This window comes from Pogoniulus pusillus, chromosome 12, assembly GCF_015220805.1.
Source record: "Pogoniulus pusillus isolate bPogPus1 chromosome 12, bPogPus1.pri, whole genome shotgun sequence".
In the NCBI taxonomy this organism is placed as follows: Eukaryota; Metazoa; Chordata; class Aves; order Piciformes; family Lybiidae; genus Pogoniulus; species Pogoniulus pusillus.
In genome coordinates this window covers 8,503,154-8,523,509 of record NC_087275.1, presented here as the reverse complement: position 1 = coordinate 8,523,509, position 20,356 = coordinate 8,503,154, and the positions used below count along the sequence as shown (strand labels likewise).

General features: G+C 41.7%; 1 protein-coding gene across 15 annotated transcripts in view; it reads left to right on the top strand.

Moving 5' to 3' along the window:
* Positions 1-20,356, top strand: part of ROBO2 (roundabout guidance receptor 2) — a 1,176,697-nt gene that overhangs the window by 1,131,406 nt on the left and 24,935 nt on the right. For 10 of the 15 annotated variants that reach the window (XM_064152296.1, XM_064152297.1, XM_064152298.1 and 7 more), the window contains 3 exons: positions 95-309; positions 12,468-12,650; positions 17,261-17,431. In XM_064152296.1, the coding sequence (XP_064008366.1) occupies positions 95-309; positions 12,468-12,650; positions 17,261-17,431 (569 nt within the window). Of the gene's footprint in view, positions 1-94; positions 310-840; positions 1,026-12,467; positions 12,651-17,260; positions 17,432-20,356 lie in introns of those variants that run through there. The other 5 variants (XM_064152310.1, XM_064152308.1, XM_064152306.1 and 2 more) reach the window with 2 other exon arrangements.

Sequence of the window (20,356 nt, the reverse complement as noted above, 5' to 3'; positions counted from 1 at the left end):
TTGACCTAACAAGCACTTTGTAAATCTATTGCTATTGACCAGGAGGTGCAAAGGCTCATTCATTTCGATGACATTTTCCTCTTTGTTTGTGTAGGCACATCCAAAGCAATACACAACCTCCTCAGGCTCCAGTTCCACCCCTAGGATACGTATCTGGAAACCTTATTTCAGATTTGGAAACAGACGTTCCAGATGATGAAGATGATGAGGATGATATCGAAGAAGAAACTGTAGAAATCAGTAGGCCACTAAGAGGTCTAGAGCATACTCCAGGCTCCAGTATGGACAACCTAGACAGCTCTGTGACAGGTAACCAATTACAGTGAACCATGACATCAGCGTGTTCCTAGCAGTAAAATACATCACCAGTCAAACACTTTCTAAGTGAAATTCTATTCCACTCTATTTCTGTAACATTTAAAATGTGTTAATATTAAACACTAAAAGAAGGATTTGAAAATACTTTGCTGTGAAATGATAAGAAAAGTCATGAATTTTAAAAAGCTTTACAGACTTGAAAGAAAACTCAATTATATCCTAGCTTTCATGGAAAGTTCACTCCACTAGAGAAGCAAGCCAGTTACATAAAAAGAAGGGGGAGGACTGTGGCTTAGGAATATATATTTCATAAATCAGAAGCAGCATGAAAATGTTATCTTAAAGGGCATTTAGATACTGCTGTTGGTAAATGCTTTCGCAGATGAGCTCATGGATGTTAGAGACTTCAGAACAAGTATAGCTAGATCAACACAGCCTTTATTTGTAAATACAACATTTATGCAGCAAAAAGTGTATTTTGAAGCTACTTGCTGAATGTAGCAATTGTTTCTTCCCTTTCAGTGAAGGTGTCTAATTATTCTGAGGTGTTTTCCTTTGCTGTTTCTTGCCCCTTCGCATGCCTTGAAAAGTTACAACGTGCATCAGGACCTCAGCCTCAGCACAGAGATCTGTGCTCTTCTGTAGCCAGATATAGAGAAACTCACAGTCTCAGAAATATCATCAATAAATAATGCTAAGGAAAGTGAATAGTTTTCATACTCCATTTCATGACATTGCAGCTTTCTTTCACCTCTATTTTTCCTTTTCATTTTTAAATCCTCCTAGACATTCTACAGAGAACATAGAGCTCAGTGTTAAATAATATTATTAGAAGCACCCACTAGAAAAGAATATTGTTTTGTTATACTTCTAGGCTGGATATTAGGAGGAAGTTCTTCACAGGGAGAGTGATTTGCCATTGGAATGGGCTGCCCAGGGAGGTGGTGGAGTCGCCATCCCTGGAGGTGTTTAAGAAATGGGTAGATGAGTCACTTAGTGCCGTGGTCTATATGACTGGATAGGGCTGGGTGCTAGGTTGGACTGGATGATCTTGGAGGTCTCTTCCAGCCTGGTTGATTCTGTGATTCTATGATCATCAAAGGGGACACCTAGAAAGGCACATAAAACTAATGCACAGAATCCTAATGAATAAAAATTGCTGTTGATAAAATGTAGGGCAGTGAGGAAAAAAAATTAATAATACAGATATTCTATAGACATAATTTTTGTAAGCATCAGCATATTTCCTTCTAGGTTGAACCTGAGCCTCAGTATACTGTGCCCATACTGTACAGCAGACCCAAATGTACACAGAATCATAGAATCAACCAGGTCGGAAGAGACCTCCAAGATCATCCAGTCTAACCTAGCACACAGACCTACCCACTCAACTAGACCATGGCACTAAGTGCCCCAGCCAGGCTTTGCTTGAACACCTCCAGGGCTGGTGACTCCACCACCTCCCTGGGCAGCCCATTCCAATGCCAATCACTGTCTCCGGGAAGAACTTCCTCCTAATATCCAGCCTATACTTCCCCTGGCACAACTTGAGACTGTGTGCCCTTGTTCTGTTGCTGGTTGCCTGGGAGAAGAGACCAACCCCCACCTGGCTGCAACCTCCCTTCAGGTAGTTGTAGACAGCAATGAGGTCAACCCTGAGCCTCCTCTTCTCTAGGCTAAACAACCTCAGCATCCTTAGCTCGTAAAGACTTCTTCAGTCTTTGGTTCTAGTGTAAAAACACTTATTCTTAGCTGTTTTTTAAGGGGTATTTGCTCAGAACAACTTACTATAGCACTGCTGAATTTCACCTCATTGTTCTGAACCTTGGAAATTCTACAGGTTTTTCACCTTTACTTAAACATTGTTATTAGGAAAACACTGCAGGAGTATGACAGTGACGGAGCATCAGTACCTATGATTTTATTCCTTCTCCCTTGTTGAATTAAATAGGGTGTACCTTAATCCCACTTTCCAGCCTTTCCTTTGCCATGGGGCCAGACTGCTTGTCAATCTAATTAAGATTTAAGAATTCTATCTCTTCTGCTGTGATTTGAAAGCCAGATTAAGTGAGGGCCACAGAGTTAAAGTTTAAATCCCTGAATTGGGAAGGTCAACTTATTAGTGCATGAGTATGTTAAGTCACTTTTCTTGACTTTCTAGTGTAATCTCCTCCAGGCTATAATTCTGCATATTTTTGCATATCTCTTTAATGGCTCAGAAGCCTTTCCATTAGGAATGCAGTCAGAGTTTTACACTGGTAATATAGCAATAAATTAAAACAAGAAATCAGTTTGCTATGTATTTTCTATTTGGTATGTATTAATATGTCAGTGTTGATATATCCATAAATCAGGCAATGAATGTTTCTCACATTTGCATCTACATCTAATAGTTTGGACCAGTCCACCAAGCACAAAGTGAGGAATAGCTACATTTCTTCTCCAGTTTGTACACTTCTAAGCTTATTAGAGTTTCTCATGTTATTAATAACATCCAAGCTGATTATAATAGTTACATATTTTGTTTATTGGAGTGTTCAGTTATTAGGCTGTTAATAACTTCTTTTTTTTGGAAGAAGTAGGGCAGAAGCTGGTAATGTATTCTGAGAGTGTACTTAAGGTGGTCTAAATGCAACCCCACTCATCACCATTATCGTGATGTGACCTCATACAGATGAAAGTTAAGGTTTTTCTTTGGCTTTTTCTTTTGTTTGTTTAATTACCAGCTGAATCTGTTCCTTGATCTTGTCCACCACACATTAAGGTGTTTGCCAGTAATGGGGGAAGGGAATGTACAGCTGGAAGAAAAATTATAGACTGTCCCTATAGTACATAGCCAACACTTAGGTTGACTTAAAACAATTACAGAACTAGAGCCTTACAAAAATATACCCATGTGTTAGCCTCAGTGATCTGTCAAATAGCAAACTCTCCAAATAACAAATCTACTCCTGTTTTATTCAGTTACTGTATGAGTAAAACCTCAATTTTCTGAGAGCTTGTTTTGAGTCTGTGTTTTGCTAGAGGTGAAAAGATAGAACTTGTTATGCTTGGGAGAATTGTTTCAAATGAGCATTTTAATTTTCGTGCATCTCTTTCTGTTAACTCTTCCAGGCTGCTTTTACTACTGTTAAGGAGAGTGTATAAAATATTGCATTAATTGTTTCCCTTTCCTAGGGTTTTTATTTATTTAGGTGCTCTTAGAATACTGTAGAACAGCAAAGTTGTTCTTGACACTGAGAATACATAAGCTACTTCTTTTCACAGAGCTTTTTGCTGACTTAGGCCAGCATTTCCCCAGGAATTTATATACCACCCCATTTTCACTGCTTTGCATTTCCCCAGAAACTTATGTACCACCACATTTTCACTGCTTTAAACATTATTTTGTAAATGGTGGTAAATGAGAACAACTGATCCATGGAAGCAGTGGTTCTGGTCATGTTGAAATGCACCCAGTGAGCTCACTGTTTGTGAGAAATCTAAGCTGTCATCTGGACCATCCTTGGTCCAGACTTCCTTCAAACAGAATGTCTGTATGGTGAGCAGGGCAACTTCCCTCACCCCGTACTGTTGGAATGACTTGAAGATAGTGTCAGAGTGAAACAGTACTTTGTTCTTTATGGCTGAGCTAAGACTGAGGTTTTCTTCCAATGCCAAATGTGAGACTCTCTGAGGAGAAGCACTGGTGCTGTATGAGAACAGCTTAAACTGCCAAATTGCTCTGAAATCACCATGTTACTCCTTTAAATTGTTTAAAAACCAGGTTGCCTTCCAGGCCCTTGAGTTTTAGTTCCAGTTAACTGAAGAGTCAGACAAGGATTTAATCTGAGCTATTAAGTTTTTCTTTTTGCAGGTGGCAGAGACATAATGTTGACATGTATAATACAGTGAAAAGAAAGTAGTCTACTGTATCTGTGTCTTAACATTTTTTCCAGAGACAGCAATGAAAACTCAGGGGGTAAGGTTTAGATCTGAACACAGAATCATAGAATCAACCAGGTTGGAAGAGACCTCCAAGATCAGCCAGTCCAACCCATCCCCCAGCCCCATCCAGTCAACTAGACTATGGCACTAAGTGCCTCAAACATTTGTGGAATGGAATAGAAAATCAAAGCCAAAGTTCTGCTTCATTCCCAAGCCATTCAAGGCTTCTTTAGGATACCAAGTTGCTGGGAAAAAAAAAAAGGCAACTGTAAATGTTCTGCTCACTTGGGTTTTAATTCACAGTTGCTTAGGGTTATTTTTGCTTTCAGAGACACACTGTTTTTTTTTCTTTTGCTTATGTTTAATGTTTGCCTTTATAATGAATTGCTGCCCAGAGTTATGGCATGCAAAGTCTGTGATATTAGTGGCATAGAATTAATCAAGTTCATATGATGACTGTATAAGAAATTAATCTGCTTCTCACCGACGTCACTATGAATGATGCTACTTTTCTCTCGCCAAACTGTTATGGCTTGGGGATTTTCTTCACCTTCTACTTATTTTCCTCTCCACCTGTGCCACTAATGAAGCTGATAGTGACAGCTTCTTTCATCTTGAGTCCTGCTCATTCTGACTGAAGGCAGAGATACACCCACTAACCAGCATGGAAATTAGAACCTTTTTGACCTAGCTGATATATAAGCAGAGAGATATTCTTGTATACAGTACCACTGAAGATGGTTAGCAGTTTGTCTGTTGGGTTTTTCCTTCAGTAGAGTTGCACAGACCTGAACTTATAAAGATATAACTCATCAAAGGAGAAAACAGCTTATTTGGCATGTTTTGGTCTTGATGAAAAGAGTCCCTGATAACTGTCTGTATGGTAGAAGTTGTTTGTTCATTGTGTCTGAGCACGAAATGGCACAAAATCGTTTTCATGAGTCGTAATTTACCATTGCAGAGTTCAATATTGATACAGATTTGCTTTGGGATACCTCTTGCAAAAGATTCTACTTCATAAGCAGTTTGACAGATTGCACTGAATAGGAAGAATGTGTTTCATGGATTAAATATGTGCCCAGAAAATAGGGAGCTGCTACTTTTCCTATCTCATAAAAATGGTAATGCAACAATTAGCAGGGTCATACTGTAAAGCACAGACTTTAGTCTAGCTTAATGGATCTAGGGATGTGCATTCATCAGCAACGATGGCTTTAGCATAAAACGACATGTAAATGAATTGATGACTGATCATAAATTAATTTTAGTGCTGAAGAAGTAACAGAGACCCAGCAAGATGCCACTTTGTCATAGTATTTTACTGCTCAGCAACATTTGAGCAACTACTTAACGTTCTGTGTGCATTCCTTTTCTAGCAGCTCGAATAAATTTGAGACTGGTGTGGGCCTTTCAGCAATATGGAAACCAAAAATTCTAGAAAGATTGGAAATGCAAACACAAAGAAATGTAGATAAGTGACATGAATTCATTTTTCATTAAGTGTTTATGAAGGACGTCAGTTAAGATTGGACCTGTGAAGTGGTAAAGATGTATGTATGATTTTTATCTCCTTTTATAGAGGTGCTTTCTGCTCCAAAATATTAAAACTTAAGGATTTATTTCAAGGGTGCAGTTAAGTATTTGAGCAATTTTGGCAAAGTATAAAATAAAATATAGAACACAGGTCTCATTTTGGAGCAGTGATCATACTCAGAACCTGCATTCATTCCTTCTACCATTCTTTCTTATTTTAGTGGCACTGTTACTATCGCCCCTTTTGTTCCATCACTTCCACCAAAATCAGTGGACTGTCATTCTTTTTAATCATGTCAGAGGGTAGGAGAGCCCTGCAGAGGGGCCTTGACAGGCTGGATAGGTGGGCAGAGGCCAACGGGATGAGATTTAATAAGGCCAAGTGCAGGTTTATGCACTTTGGCCATGAGAACCCCTAGCAGTACCACAGGCTGGGGAGAGAGGGGCTGGAGAGCAGCCAGGAAGAAAGGGACCTGGGGGTACTGGTAGATAGTAGCTGAAGATGAGCCAGCAGTGTGCCCAGGTGGCCAAGAGAGCCAATGGCATCCTGGCCTGTATCAGGAGCAGTGTGGCCAGTAGGACAAGGGAGGTTATTCTTCCCCTGTACTCAACACTGGTCAGGCCACACCTTGAGTACTGTGTCCAGTTCTGGGCCCCTCAATTCAAGAGAGATGTTGAGGTGCTGGAACGTGTCCAGAGAAGGGCGACAAAGCTGGTGAAGGGCCTGGAACATAAACCCTATGAGGAGAGGCTGAGGGAGCTGGGGTTGTTTAGCCTGGAGAAGAGCAGACTCAGGGGCGACCTCTTTGCTGTCTACAACTACCTGAAGGGAGGCTGTAGCCAGGTGGGGGTTGGTCTCTTCTGACAGGCAACCAGCAACAGAACAAGGGGACACAGTCTCAAGTTGTGCCAGAGGAAGTATAGGCTGGATGTTAGGAGGAAGTTCTTGCAGGGAGAGTGATTGGCATTGGAATGGGCTGCCCAGGGAGGTGGTGGAGTCACCATCCTTGGAGGTGTTCAAGCAAAACCTGGATGAGGCACTTAGTGCCATGGTCTAGTTGACTGGATAGGGCTGGTGGATAGGTTGGGCTGGACGTTCTTGGAGGTCTCTTCTAACCTGGTTGATTCTTTGATATATACAAAAGAGGATAATGTCTTTCTCCTGTATGGGTGGTAAAAGAATTCTGTAACTAATTTTAGCTGAAGCAGCATCAGTCCCCAGAGACTCCATCTATAGTTCACAAACATAAGCTGTCTACCATCAAGAAACCTGCACAGGAACAGGGGCTTAATATTAGCATGTGCTTAATGGTCTTGTTAAGCAAAGCATGTAAGCTTACACGTGCCAGTGCCAGTGACATCATTTGTGAACTTTAAGCATGCCTATGGAGTTTGGTACATGCAGAAAGGTATCTGATGGGATTTACCAAAGTGTTAGTGTTTTTGTGAGCAGCTTTTACTTCACAACTGCACTAGATTCTGTTGTTTTTTTAAGTAAGAATACACTTTACCAATAAAAATAACATCTTTAGTGTCTGAAAAATGCACCTGAAAGCAGTGGCATGCAGCCTACAAGAAGCTAGCACCTCTATTCCCCTTACCTCTCCCTGGGAGTGAAAAAGGGTTTCTGTTTGCATTAGCACCAAAGAGATATTTTATGGAGCAAGAAAACAGAGTTCAACTTTTCACAGAGTTGATTTTGTTCTGCATAAGGCATTTACTGCTGCTGTCAGCAAGAGTAAAATTTACAGTTGCCAGGAAGCGTAAAAAACTCAAATATGCTCTTGGAAAACATGTAGTGAGCTGCATGTAAAGGAGACACTAAAAGCCTGCTTCATTCCATTTCGAAATGCACAGTTGATCTGAAAGGGATGTCAGCATCTCTTACTCTGCATTTATGCAGAAAAATCCAAATGTGCATCTGATTTGGAAAACAAGAGGCCAGTGGATGCCTTTAAACAAGCAGTCACCATGTGTGCTCTGTTAACGCAGCTGCCTGGTGGCCTGAGGTACTTGGGCTGAGCTCCAGCGCTCTCATGCCTTCTGGGCAACATCCACACCTCTGAGGGGCAAAGCAAGCCAGAGTTTTACTGCTGCACATTTGGTGTGAAAAAGTTGTTTATGCAGGGAAACCTAATAGCTCAGGAAGCTGCTAGATTTAATACAGAGATATCATCTTTGGCTGTTGTAGGTGCTCTGTATGTCTCATGATGCTTTACTGACTTCACTGTGATGGTTTGGGTGTTCCTCTCCCTCCCTTTTTTTGAAATCACCCAGACTAGACTCATTTGGCTCTGGAAATATGAATGAAGCTTATATTTACAGCTAGCTTAATATGCAAGCAGATATTTACAATGTATACAGAGGTATATGAGATAAAAGGTACTACAGAAACACAACTCTCCTCCCAGAAACCTGAGTCCCCAGGAGAGGTTCTCAATCACCCCTTCACCTTCCCCCTACCCCTCTCAACCTTTCCCCAGTCCCAAGGAAGAATGGAGTTTCTGCCAGGGGGTTAGGAAGCAAAGTGGGTTAGTCCAAAATGGAGAGTGAGGTTAGAGAGTAAGATGCAACTCAGCCAGCAGCCCAAGTGAGAGTGGTTATCTGTGTTTTTATTTCTTCTTCCTATACATCTCAGCAAGTCTATGAGGGAAGTAGACATCACCACTGTTTTCCTTTCACAGCCTGTAATCTAGTTCTTCTCACCAAAACATTCTAGTCTGCTTCAAACTAGCACACTTCAGCAGTTATAAAGAGTTTTGTCTTTGCTTCCAGCAAGCAGAAGATTCACTGAATTACAGAGTGGATGCAGTTGGATGTGGCCTTTAAAGGCATCTAATCCAATCCCACCACCATGTCTCACAGGGACAAGGTTGATCAAAGCTCTGTGAAACCTCACTTTGAGTACTTCTAGTGACGGAGCATGCAGCACTTCTCTGGGCCACCTGTTTCAGTGCAGCATCACCCTCCATATAAAAATACATCTTCCTTATATCCAGACTAAGCTTAGCATTTTTCAATTTAATCCATTGTCTTTTATCCTGTCACTATAGGCCTTGGTAAAAAGTCTTTCTCCATCTGTCTTAGAAGACCCTTTTAAGTATTGAAAGGCTGCAGTAAGATATCCCCAGAGCCCACTGTTCTCCAGGCTAAACAACACCAACTCTCAGCCTTTCCTCATAGAGGAGATGTTCCAGCCCTCGGATGATTTTCATGGCCCTCCTCTGGACCTATCTGAGCAGGTCCATATCTGTCTTATGCTAGGGCTCCAGAGCTAGGTGCAGTGCTTCAGATAGGGTCGTTGCTTGGTTTAGTTGTTAACTGTGTTGGCATCTCAGTAAAGCTCACACTGCTGCAAGAATTGAGATATGCTTCCAGTCTGACTGGTGGTCCCTTCTAATACAGCTGCTGGAGGAGAGGGAAAGGGGAAGCAATCCGTGGGCAAAGTGCACTCACTATTCACAGCCTTACTAATGTTTGCTGTCCATGGGAAGGCAGAGGAATTCAGGAACTGGCATTTCCTGTAAGGTTAGGCTGAAAAATAGGCAGTCTAATAACAGAACTCTAGTGATAAGTGAAATTTAGCCATACTTAGGAAAGCCCAGCTCATCTGTGAGTGGTAGAACAATAGGCATAGGCACACATGTTCTGAGCTTTTGCATACTTAAAATGTGATTTAATTATATATATTTTTAGGCTGGGTGTACTTGAGTCCAGCCCTTCAAAGAGTGAAAGAAAACCAACAACTTTTACTAGACAAATATTGAGAGTGGGTCTAGCTTATCATAAGTGACTGGTTAGCAAATGGTGAGAGCAATGTGAGTAAATGGAAACTTAAACCCAAGCTCCTTTAAAACATACATAGTCTTTTGCCTATGATACTGAAAAGCCTACCTATTCAGTACAGTATATATCTTCCTATGTTTCTGTGTGGAATAGAATGTGTCATACAAACCCCTCAGGCCTCGAAGGCAGTAAGATACACATTACATTGTTAGCACCCTATTATTGTCCTCTGATATCTGTAGGTCTAGTTACAGTTCTGTGTTTCAGCTTGTTCTTACAGGTCTGGCAGAGTATGTCGATAAGCAGTTGTTTGAAAATGTCCTCAGCTATAACATTCCATTTTCTTACATCTTCATGAAGTGTTTTATCATAGTATCTCCTTTCATACATCATCAGTAACCATTGCTAAGCCTTTTTACTCTCCATTCTCTCTGATGTCCTATCGCACTTTGAATGTTAGCTCAGAAACTGTCTTTGCAGAGCAAGTTCAGTTTCAGCCTTCCCTTGCTGTTATCTAGGCTTCCTTACATCTGTCTGCTTCAGGTCGAGTCTGTTTGGAAAACAACAATTTTATGTGTGCTCTTGGCAAGCAGAATCAAACTCTGTCACTCCCTGTTGCACTGAACACACTTTCTGCTTGTCAGACCTCCGTAGACCTCTTCGGTTTCTTTTCTTGTATCTTAGGAGTACATGGGCTTTTGTTATAACCTGCCACTGTGCTGACATTAAAAGGTTTGGTCAGTGCAGCATCAGAAAATAATCTGCTGATCTCGGCTTTTGTGGTGCAGCACGCTACGGACCAAATTCCAGCACTCATCTATTGTACTCAGGAATTCGTTTTTTCAGGATATCTTTAGTAGTTGACAGTATCATTAGTTAATTAGCCTATCAGTTTGGTACTGATAATCAGGTCGTTATTGATTTCCTAGTTCACAGTTTTGAACGCAATAACACTTTCTCTAGCATGCATTAAAGAAAAACGCTGTGAAGAATGTGACTTCCACAGCTACTCATCTTAAGTGCATTTGCATAAACTGAGCTGTGCTGACTGAGTAGCTGTCATGGCCATGATGTATCTCTCCACATGTGTCCTCATATCTTTGAAAAACAGTTCTCTGAAGATTCACATAGCTTCACTGTTCTTTTTCTTTTTTCTCCTCTCCTCTTTTATCTTCTTTTTTCTCTCTTCTCCCGTCTTCTCCCGTCTTCTCCCGTCTTCTCCCGTCTTCTCCCGTCTTCTCCCGTCTTCTCCCGTCTTCTCCCGCCTTCTCCCGCCTTCTCCCGCCTTCTCCCGCCTTCTCCCGCCTTCTCCCGTCTTCTCCCGTCTTCTCCCGTCTTCTCCCGTCTTCTCCCGTCTTCTCCCTCCCAATATATTCATGCCACTGCTTCAAAAAAGCAGATTTCAGGTGTTTCAAGAAAGGTACCTGTGCTGTCCTAGAACAGCACATATAGAATCATAGAATCAACCAGGTTGCAAGAGACCTCCAAGATTGTCCAGGCCAACCTAGCACCCAGCCCTAGCCAGTCATCTAGACCATGGCACTAAGTGCCTCAGCCAGGCTTTTCTTCAACACCTCCAAGGATGGTGACTCCACCACCTCCCTGGGCAGCCCATTCCAATGGCAAATCACTCTCTCTGGCAACAGTTTCCTCCTAACATCCAGCCTATTGTTCCCCCGGTACAACTTTGATACTGTGTCCCCTTGTTCTATTGGTGGTTGCCTGGGAGAAGAGACCAACCTCCACCTGGCTACAGCCTCCCTTCAGGTAGTTGTAGACAGCAAAGAGGTCCCCCCTCAGCCTCCTCTTCTCCAGGCTAAACACCCCCAGCTCCCTCAGCCTCTTCTCATAGGGTTTGTGTTCCAGGCCCCTCACCAGCTTTGTCACCCTTCTCTGGACACCTTCCAGCAGTGTATTCAGCGCAGTGCAATGGCACACAGTAGGGCAGTCCTCCAAAGCAGTCCGTCTGGTTGGGGCAGCACTTGAGATCAGTACAGACTGCTTCATACTTCAAAAAGATAAAATAGGAGTAACGAGCAAATAAAATGAGTCTTTCCTTCACTAGTTTGCTCTTTTACAGTTTAGTTACAATAAGTTTTCTGTATCTCTTCCATGTGCTTTTCCTATTACCTGTTTTCATGACTGCATTTTTAAGGTTTTATTACCATTTTCCTCTCCTGAAGGAGTGGTAATCCATAGACAGAAGGCACCATGAGGCCAGTATTTGCAACTGACTCATTAAATTTGAAGATTTGATACGTTTGAGCATTGGAATGGGTTTTTTAATTTGCTTTTTAAGTAACTTGAATCCACTAGAACAAACTACTTTAGGTCAGCTTTCTTCAAGCCATTAAAGATGAATGCGAGAATTAGTTATTACCAGTCTTGCCCAGGGATAGCTCTTGAAGCCCATGTCCAACTTCAGTCGTATCTGCCAAGACACATATTTGTACTGTCCTAAATTAAGAATTCATTTTGCAAATATTAAGCAAAATATCAATTTATACTAACCAAAAAAAAATTATAATCACATTCATTTAAATTTCAGGGCAAATGTATTAACTTTGGGGAAATTCCTAACGGATTCTTTGCATTTGTAGAGAATGTGTATCATTTTGTTTCTTTACAGGATCAAAGCAACGTGGAGCAAGCTGTGAAGGAAATTCCACTTAGCCCTGATAGTGCTCTCTTACATGAAGTTCTATCAAATAAACTCTGTTTTCTCCTGTTTTGCAGGGATATATTAAGTGGGTCTGTAAGGGTTAGATGAATACTGCTCTTTTGTACCAAGTTCTATCAAATGAATTTTGGGTTTCCTGTTGAGGAAGGGCATATTAAGTGGGTCTTTAAGCTTGAGATGGTCAAATGTGCACAACTCAACACAGCCCTACATTTGTTTTTAGGTTCAATGGTAAATGGATGGGGTTCTGCGTCTGATGAGGACCGTAACTTTTCTAGTCATAGATCTAGTGTAGGTAGCTCCTCAGATGACTCGATCTTTACCAGCGGCAGTTTTGCACAAGCACTGGTTGCAGCAGCAGATAAAGCTGGTTTTAGGCTGGATGGAACCAGCCTGACGAGAACAGGTTTGTAGATTCCAAGTTGATGCTTTGTGCATGAAGGGTGTCTCTGCCTATTCTCCTCTTCTCAGTGAATTGGCATCTCGTTCTTGTCTAACATGCATGGAATAAGGCGGATGGAGATATTTTTCTCGGTATACTTTAAATGAAACTTTGCACTATATTTCATTTTTAGTGATTTGAAGTAGTGAATAGCACAAGCTTTTAATCTGCACCTTCAGTCTGCTGCAGTTTCCCTTTGTGCTGACTCTGCTATAGATTTACTGACATATGCTTCATGTAATATTTCAGTGAAGAGATCACTAATTCTGCCACGCAGTCTTTGATGATTTCATTTTTTTCCCAAACTCTACTCACAATCATTTGCATTTACAGTGACAAACATCATGATTAAACCATTATCTCCATCCCTACTCTTCTGTTGCATCTCTTGCAAAAAAATGTATTTTACTGTGCAGTTCTTCTAAGCATGGGGTGAATCGATGTGCTTTTATTAGTAACAATACAAACTGTTTGACAAACCTTGTTAATAACTGATTTAAAAAATACCTCATTCAATAAATCAATCTGTTTGGGTAAAACTAAATTCTATTTATGACAACTGAATCTGCTAAGTCAAATGTAATAAGTGCAAAGTGACTGTTTGTTTTGAAAGCAGCCAATCTTCTGAAATGAATTGATGAAAGGTGAATTTTGCTGGCATTTTAAAGCACCACATGTTTTATTTGTAGCCAAAAAAAAATCAACAAAGAGTTAAAATTAGATTTAAATATTCTAGGAAAAAAAAGTACTTAGATTTTCTTAGTTTTGTCAAAAAATCAAAAATAACTAATTATTGATTAAGATAGTATGATTTTTCCTATGTGTTCTCAGCCAATTCCAGCCCACAGTTTCCATAACGTTCTTACCATTTAAAACTTTAGTCTGCAGTGAAGTCTATTCTTAAGTCAAATGTGTGTGCACTTGTAAGAAATGTCTTCCCATCTAGGGCTGAAAACTGCAGTCTTTCTGCATGCTATGACTTCATGGCAAACACTGCCTTTTAGGAATGTTAGGAATGAAGGAAAGAATCAATGACAAACTCACCAACAAACTGCAGAGTGAGCAGATACAGCTTTTCTCAAGTGACTGGGATTTTTGCCATTGACTTTGAAGAGATGTCATCATCCTTAAAAGATAGTTATTTTGTTGTTAAAAGTAGCTCAAGCCCTCGCTTGCTTCTTACACTAGTGGAAAATTGACTGAATAAGTCTGTCTCATGATTTGAAAGAACCCAAAGCAAAACAACACAAAAACTAATTTGATTCATAGAATGGTTTGGGTTGGAAGGGACCTGCAAGATGACCTAGTTCCAAGCCCCTGCCATGGGCAGAGACATCCTCATTCCTTCTGCTGAGCAGAGTGATTCAGATTCCACATCTGGAAGTCCGCATTCACTGCCAGTTTGGACATACTGTTTTGCTTGAAGAGTCTCCTAAACAATCTTGAGTGAAAGCAGCAAATCCTCCCCAGTGCTCTGGGGATTTTTTTTCCCTTGTTGTTCTTGGCCTTAGTAAAAGCTAAGGCAAGGATTCACCCCAAGTTAATGTTGCTTGTATCAGGACATTAAGAACTACAGTTTCCACAACAAGTAGACACATAACAAAAGTAAATGCACATACAAACATGTAGAGCCTTTCAAATGAGCATAATTTCTTATTGTATATATGTAAATGGAAACTACAAGGAAAGGATGAGGGCCCTCTCATCAGTTATATTTATAGTTTACTAGCTTAATTAGATCACAAATGCATTGAATACTTGCATGTAATTCCTGGGACAGACTATTAGAATGTCCAGAGGTTGTTATAATGATAGGATTATTACCTTCCTCTTAATGCTACCAGGCAAAATGGAAAAGAAACAAAACCACACAGCTAAACATCTTTTCCTCACAAAAATCTTTGCCAATGGAAATAACTTCCCAATGCTAACTGCAGTTTCATTGCCATATGATGCCTCTTAGGGTAGAGTGGGTCAGTTGTACAGGTCTGTTAGTGGTGGTGCTGCAGCACAGCAAACTCCCCATTGTGCAAAATGGAGAAGGAGCAGTGTTACATTTGTTCATTGCTCTGGATGGAGTCCTGACACCAGTCCTTTGCACCCTGGACAGTTAATTTTCACTCATTCAGAACAGTTCCCACTGATATGAAAGGCTAAGTCCAACCTGGTAGCCTCACATGACTGTGTTTGATTGCCAATTGTGAGGCACTAGTGAATCCAGGTGCAAAGCATCTCACCTGCCAGATACTTTGATTCCAGTTTCCATTGATGATTTGCCATGAAGTTTTCCTTTTTAACACCTTTGGCAAATTAAATTAAGGATTGGTAGATTCTTCTTTCTCTATAAATCTACTACAGATTCAGCAATTCTTACTGGAAGGGCTGCATACAAATACAAGATGCTGTAATCAGTTATTAAGTACCCTGAATAATGTGTTTTGGGAGATTGCACATTATTTGGGTTTTTCTCACATCTGATTCAGGTCAGCACTATGTATTTATAAGAGGGAGAATGTTTGGTGTCTATTTCTGTTTCAAACCAACATTCTGAATGGTCACATTTCTTTAGTCAAGGGAGTAAGTGTAAAAAATCATTGTCCAACACTCACTAGTTGCACTTGCATCTTGTGAGTTTATTTTTGCAAGACATCTGAGCAATGTGCTGTGATCTAGGATTGAATTTCAGCCTCCTGTCTGATTTTCTTTGCCCTAGTGGTCTAGGATTTTTTAAAATTATTTTAAAATGAAATTTTAATATTTTGTCCATGTTCATCTTCTATTTTATCCTTATCTTTGGAACAAGGGATTGATCATTTGTCTGTGTCTGGCAGCAGCTGTGCCAGGGTTTCCTGCCTTGCCCCAAACACACATTACTGCTTTCTCACAGCTCCAGATTTAGTTGCTTTGGGTGGGTGTTCTGTAACCCAATTAAGTTGAAATAAGACAGGTTAGAAAAGGCATACTTCTTATACTGTCTAAGCTCAGTTTGCCTTATTTTGGCAGAGAATTAGAGGAGGTCCACGTGAGGCATTCAAATGTGGTAACCTCCTGTAGTTGGCAGTGACATGCAGCTGGGAAGCAAGCCTGCCTAAGAGCAGTGTCCTCCTCAGGGTGCACATCAGCCAGAAGATCAAAAATCAAGCCTGATACAAGTCAGAAAATCTCTGAAGTCAAATACTGAGATGTTATTCTAACAGATATGAATCAATGTGAAGCTTCATCTTAGAGAGTTTATAGCTCATTTTTTTTCTGTTTTGCCCTCTTTGCACTGAGGATACTTCAAACAGTGCAGTGAGTAGCATGCTGCTCCAAATTTGGTGTATCTAGGTCAGGTCATACGTGATGGTGTGTTGGAAGTGTATCAGTTGCAAGGTTTTACTAGCAAACATAACTCACATCAGGGTACACCCTAGTCTAAGCTACCTAGAAGATAAAAAAGCTCCTTGCTAGCTTGAGATCAGAAAAGCAGCAAACAGGCATTTTGCCACTTTCCATCAAATCTTACACTATTTTGGGCCTATCATAGAATCAGCCAGGTTGGAAGAGACCTCCAAGATCATCCAGTCCAACCTAGCACCCAGCCCTGTCCAATCAACTAGACCCTATGTTAGCACTGAAACACTTAGACTGACATTTTCCACTGCAGATAGGATTAAAACATGTAAGAACTTTATGTACCACTTCTAAATGAATTAAAATGGTGACATACCCCAAATACTTGGCAAGAATGACATAAGAGATAAGTACAGATACAGCTGGATTAACTGAATAAAAATATCAAAATAAGAGGAAGTAAATGTAGCAAGTGAACTGTGCTGCTGTGGTTCCTGCACGATGCTTTAATGATCTGCTCCACAGAACAGCATCAAAGATATCTTTTAAAAGAGAAATCATGTAGCTTGATTAGTTTCTTTCTCCTTCCCTCTCTATATATGTAGCTGAAGAGTAAAATCAGAGTTTCAGTCATTAGGGTTGTTGGTTTTTAAAATACTTGAAAATCCTGAAAAATATAAGGAAAAAGATAGCATTTAAACATCCCCCTCATTTTTATTTCTTCAGGAAAAAGGGCCCTTAAGTATACAAACCTGTACTGCTACAGAGTTTGCAGAATCAGTTATGTTTATCTCACTGGAGTTCCTCCAGATATACAGTGCATATGGGAACCAGCAGAATGAGAATCTGGCTCAGCAAACACGAAGGTGGAAGGCAGGAGGAGATAAATCTGGTCTGATTGCAAATACTGTTTTCCTTCCCAGCTCGAGGCTGAGGAGTTGTTATGATACATCTGCTCAGCACACAGAGCAGGTAGGCGTTACATGGCATACAGTAGTTTTATCACAACAGATGGAATGATTCTAATTATAAAAGTTGAAGACAAAAGAATGCCAAGTTTTTCACTTCGCTTGTCCTGGTGCGTCTTAAAGCAGTTGTCACCAGTGGATACCTCAAAGGGATGCTTGTTTGCCTCTGAGAATTAGACCAGATTTAATGTTTCAGAACAGACATTAATAGAACAGCTCATTTCAAGGCAATAACATTCAATTTTGTTTCATCTGGCTTCTCTTATTTTTTAGGCAAAGTATATCCTTCCTCTCAGAGACCTCGGCCGAGCAGTCCTTTCTCTACTGACAGCAACACCAGTGCGGCTGTCAATCAGAGTCAGAGGCCGAGGCCCGCTAAAAAACACAAGGGAGGACGGTTGGACCAACCCGCCTTGCCTTATCGCAGGGAGGGGATAACAGACGGTAAGTGTGGTGCTGAGCTCCCTCGCCATAACCCGCAGCAAGCAGGTGTGCAGAGTGCAAGAATGTAGAGCAATCTTTTAAAGGGATGCATTACAGTGAATGATTTGGTTGGTGAAATGGGGTCTCTGGGTTGCCACGTGAGCACAAGCCCTATGAGGAGAGGCTGAGGGAGCCGGGACTGTTTAGCCTGGAGAAGAGGAGGCTCAGGGGTGACCTTATTGCTGTCTACAACTACCTGAGGGGTGGTTGTGGCCAGGAGGAGGTTGCTCTCTTCTCTCAGGTGGCCAGCACCAGAACAAGAGGACACAGCCTCAGGCTGCGCCAGGGGAGATTTAGGCTTGAGGTGAGGAGAAAGTTCTTCACTGAGAGAGTCATTGGACACTGGAATGGGCTGCCCGGGGAGGTGGTGGAGTCGCCGTCCCTGGAGCTGTTAAAGGCAAGGTTGGACGTGGCACTTGGTGCCATGGTCTAGCCTTGAGCTCTGTGGTAAAGGGTTGGACTTGATGATCTGTGAGGTCTCCTCCAACCCTGATGATACTGTGATACTGTAATATCGCACCGTGAGCAGTATCGCAACGCTAGCAGTGTGAAACTTGGTATAAATGAGTCTTCCAGGAGCCTTTCTTCAACTCTGCTTTTCTGCTCTCTGCATGTTAGCATCTCTTAGTTTTTCTTAGCTCTCAGTATAAATATTACCCAAAAATGGCTGTGGTGCATGTGATTTGACATTGAAAATGCCCTTTGGGTAATTTTACGTGAAATGAAAGTAGCCACCACCAGCAGCAGCAGTGTGCTACCCCAAAGACAAGTGTAGAGCAGGACACTGAGATGTGCTGGTTTTGACAGCCATCCAAGAGCTACAACAATACGTGTGTGCAGTGCTGTTCTCATCATTCTTCCTTACATCTTGTCCATGCTGCTTCATTCCTGACATCCGCTGACCTTGTTTCTCTCTTTGACTTTACTTCTCTCTGACCACTGCTTCCCATGTGGAAATCTCAGGCATGTCTGTTCTGCTTTTCTAATGACTCAGCTCAGTCTCCTGTTATCTTTGTCTACCACCTCTTGATTTTGGCAAAAGATCTAACTGCTGCCTGTTACTCTTTAAGAAATAGTGGATAGGAAGGTGGCCACTTGGCTGCCTCCCCCTCATTTCTTCTGGTCTTTGGCCTTGGCTCTGCAGGTGTTGGAATGATCAAAGGGGAGGAGGAGATGGAGACAAATAGTAAATAATAATTGAAGGAATCAATTAGGACATATGCAGGCCTCTCTTGGAGTCTTCAGAATGGGGCACTTTTGGGAGCTAGGCTGTCCTACCTGCCTCGGCGGCTCTCAAAATACTATCTGAACCACAGTAGTAGGTGTGATGCCAGTGAGATCACAGTATCACCAAGGTTGGAAGAGACCTCATAGATCATCAAGTCCAACCCTTTACCACAGAGCTCAAGACTAGACCATGATTATCCCCTCTTTTTAATTACAGTTTGCCAAATTTTCCAATGCATGGGGAAAGTGTGGGGGGGAAAAAGTTTGGATGCTAGTATAAACATCCTCCTTATTCTAGTAAAAATTACATAAGGATCATACACTCATTGAACATCTCAGGTTGGAAAGGACCCATAAGGATTATCAAGCCCAACTCTGATTTCTTTTTTGGACAGGTAATGTAAGAAATAGATTTGATTGAGACTAATTTAGTTTGGTTTATTTATAATGTGCTGTTTATTACTCTAGGTACATGTATAAAATGTATTAACAGCTTGCAAGGTAGACCGCGGCCTCTAAAACCACCAGATCTCTCTTCTCAGTCATGTTATCAAGTGTACATAGACTCATAGAATCAACCAGGTTGGAAGAGACCTCCAAGATCATCCAGTCCAGCCTAGCACCCAGCCCTAGCCAGTCAACTAGACCATGGCACTAAATGCCTCATCCAGGCTTTTCTTGAACACCTCCAGGGACGGTGACTCCATCACCTCCCTGGGCAGCCCATTCCAATGCCAATCACTCTCTCTGTGGGAAGAACTTCCTCCTAACATCCACCTTATACTTCCCCTGGCACAACTTGAGACTGTGTCCCCTTGTTCTATTGCTGGTTGCCCGGGAGAAGAGGCCACCCCCCACCTGGCTACAGCCTCCCTTCAGGTAGTTGTAGACATCAGTGAGGTCCCCCCTGAGCCTCCTCTTCTCCAGGCTAAACAACCTCAGCTCCCTTAGCCTCTCCTCATAAGGTTTAATTTTGCAGTATACTCTGACAGATTCCTTGTTTGTCAAACGATGAAGGTGGAGTACAGATTCCTGAAGGGAAAATCTTCACTAAAGGTGTCTCATGCAGTCTGGTTCATCCTCACTACCATGTTATTTGGGTAAACAGCCTAAAGTAGCTTAGACTCCAATCATATAGATCTGAATTGTTTTAAACATGAATGCCCTACTTTTCTGGATATGTTCCACAGGCCTCCCTGCTACATATATCCATTAAATAGATGTGTCTAGGAGGGCAGTTACTGTGAGCTGTGGGAATAGTGGTGCTGGCAATACTCTGTCACAAACCCTATGAGGAGAGGCTGAGGGAGCTGGGGTTGTTTAGCCCAGAGAGGAGGAGGCTCAGGGGTGACCTCATTGCTGTCTATAACTACCTGAAGGAACTTTGTAGCCAGGTGGGGTTGGTCTCTTCTCCCAGGCAACCAGCAATAGAACAAGAGGACAGTCTCAAGTTGTGCCAGGGGAAGTATAGGCTGGATGTTAGGAGGAAGTTCTTGCCAGAGAGAGTGATTGGCATTGGAATGGGCTGCCCAGGGAGGTGGTGGAGTCACCATCCTTGGAGGTGTTCAAGCAAAGCCTGGATGAGGCACTTAGTGCCATGGTCTAGTTGACTGGCTAGGGCTGGGTGCTAGGTTGGACTGGCTGATCTTGGAGGTCTCT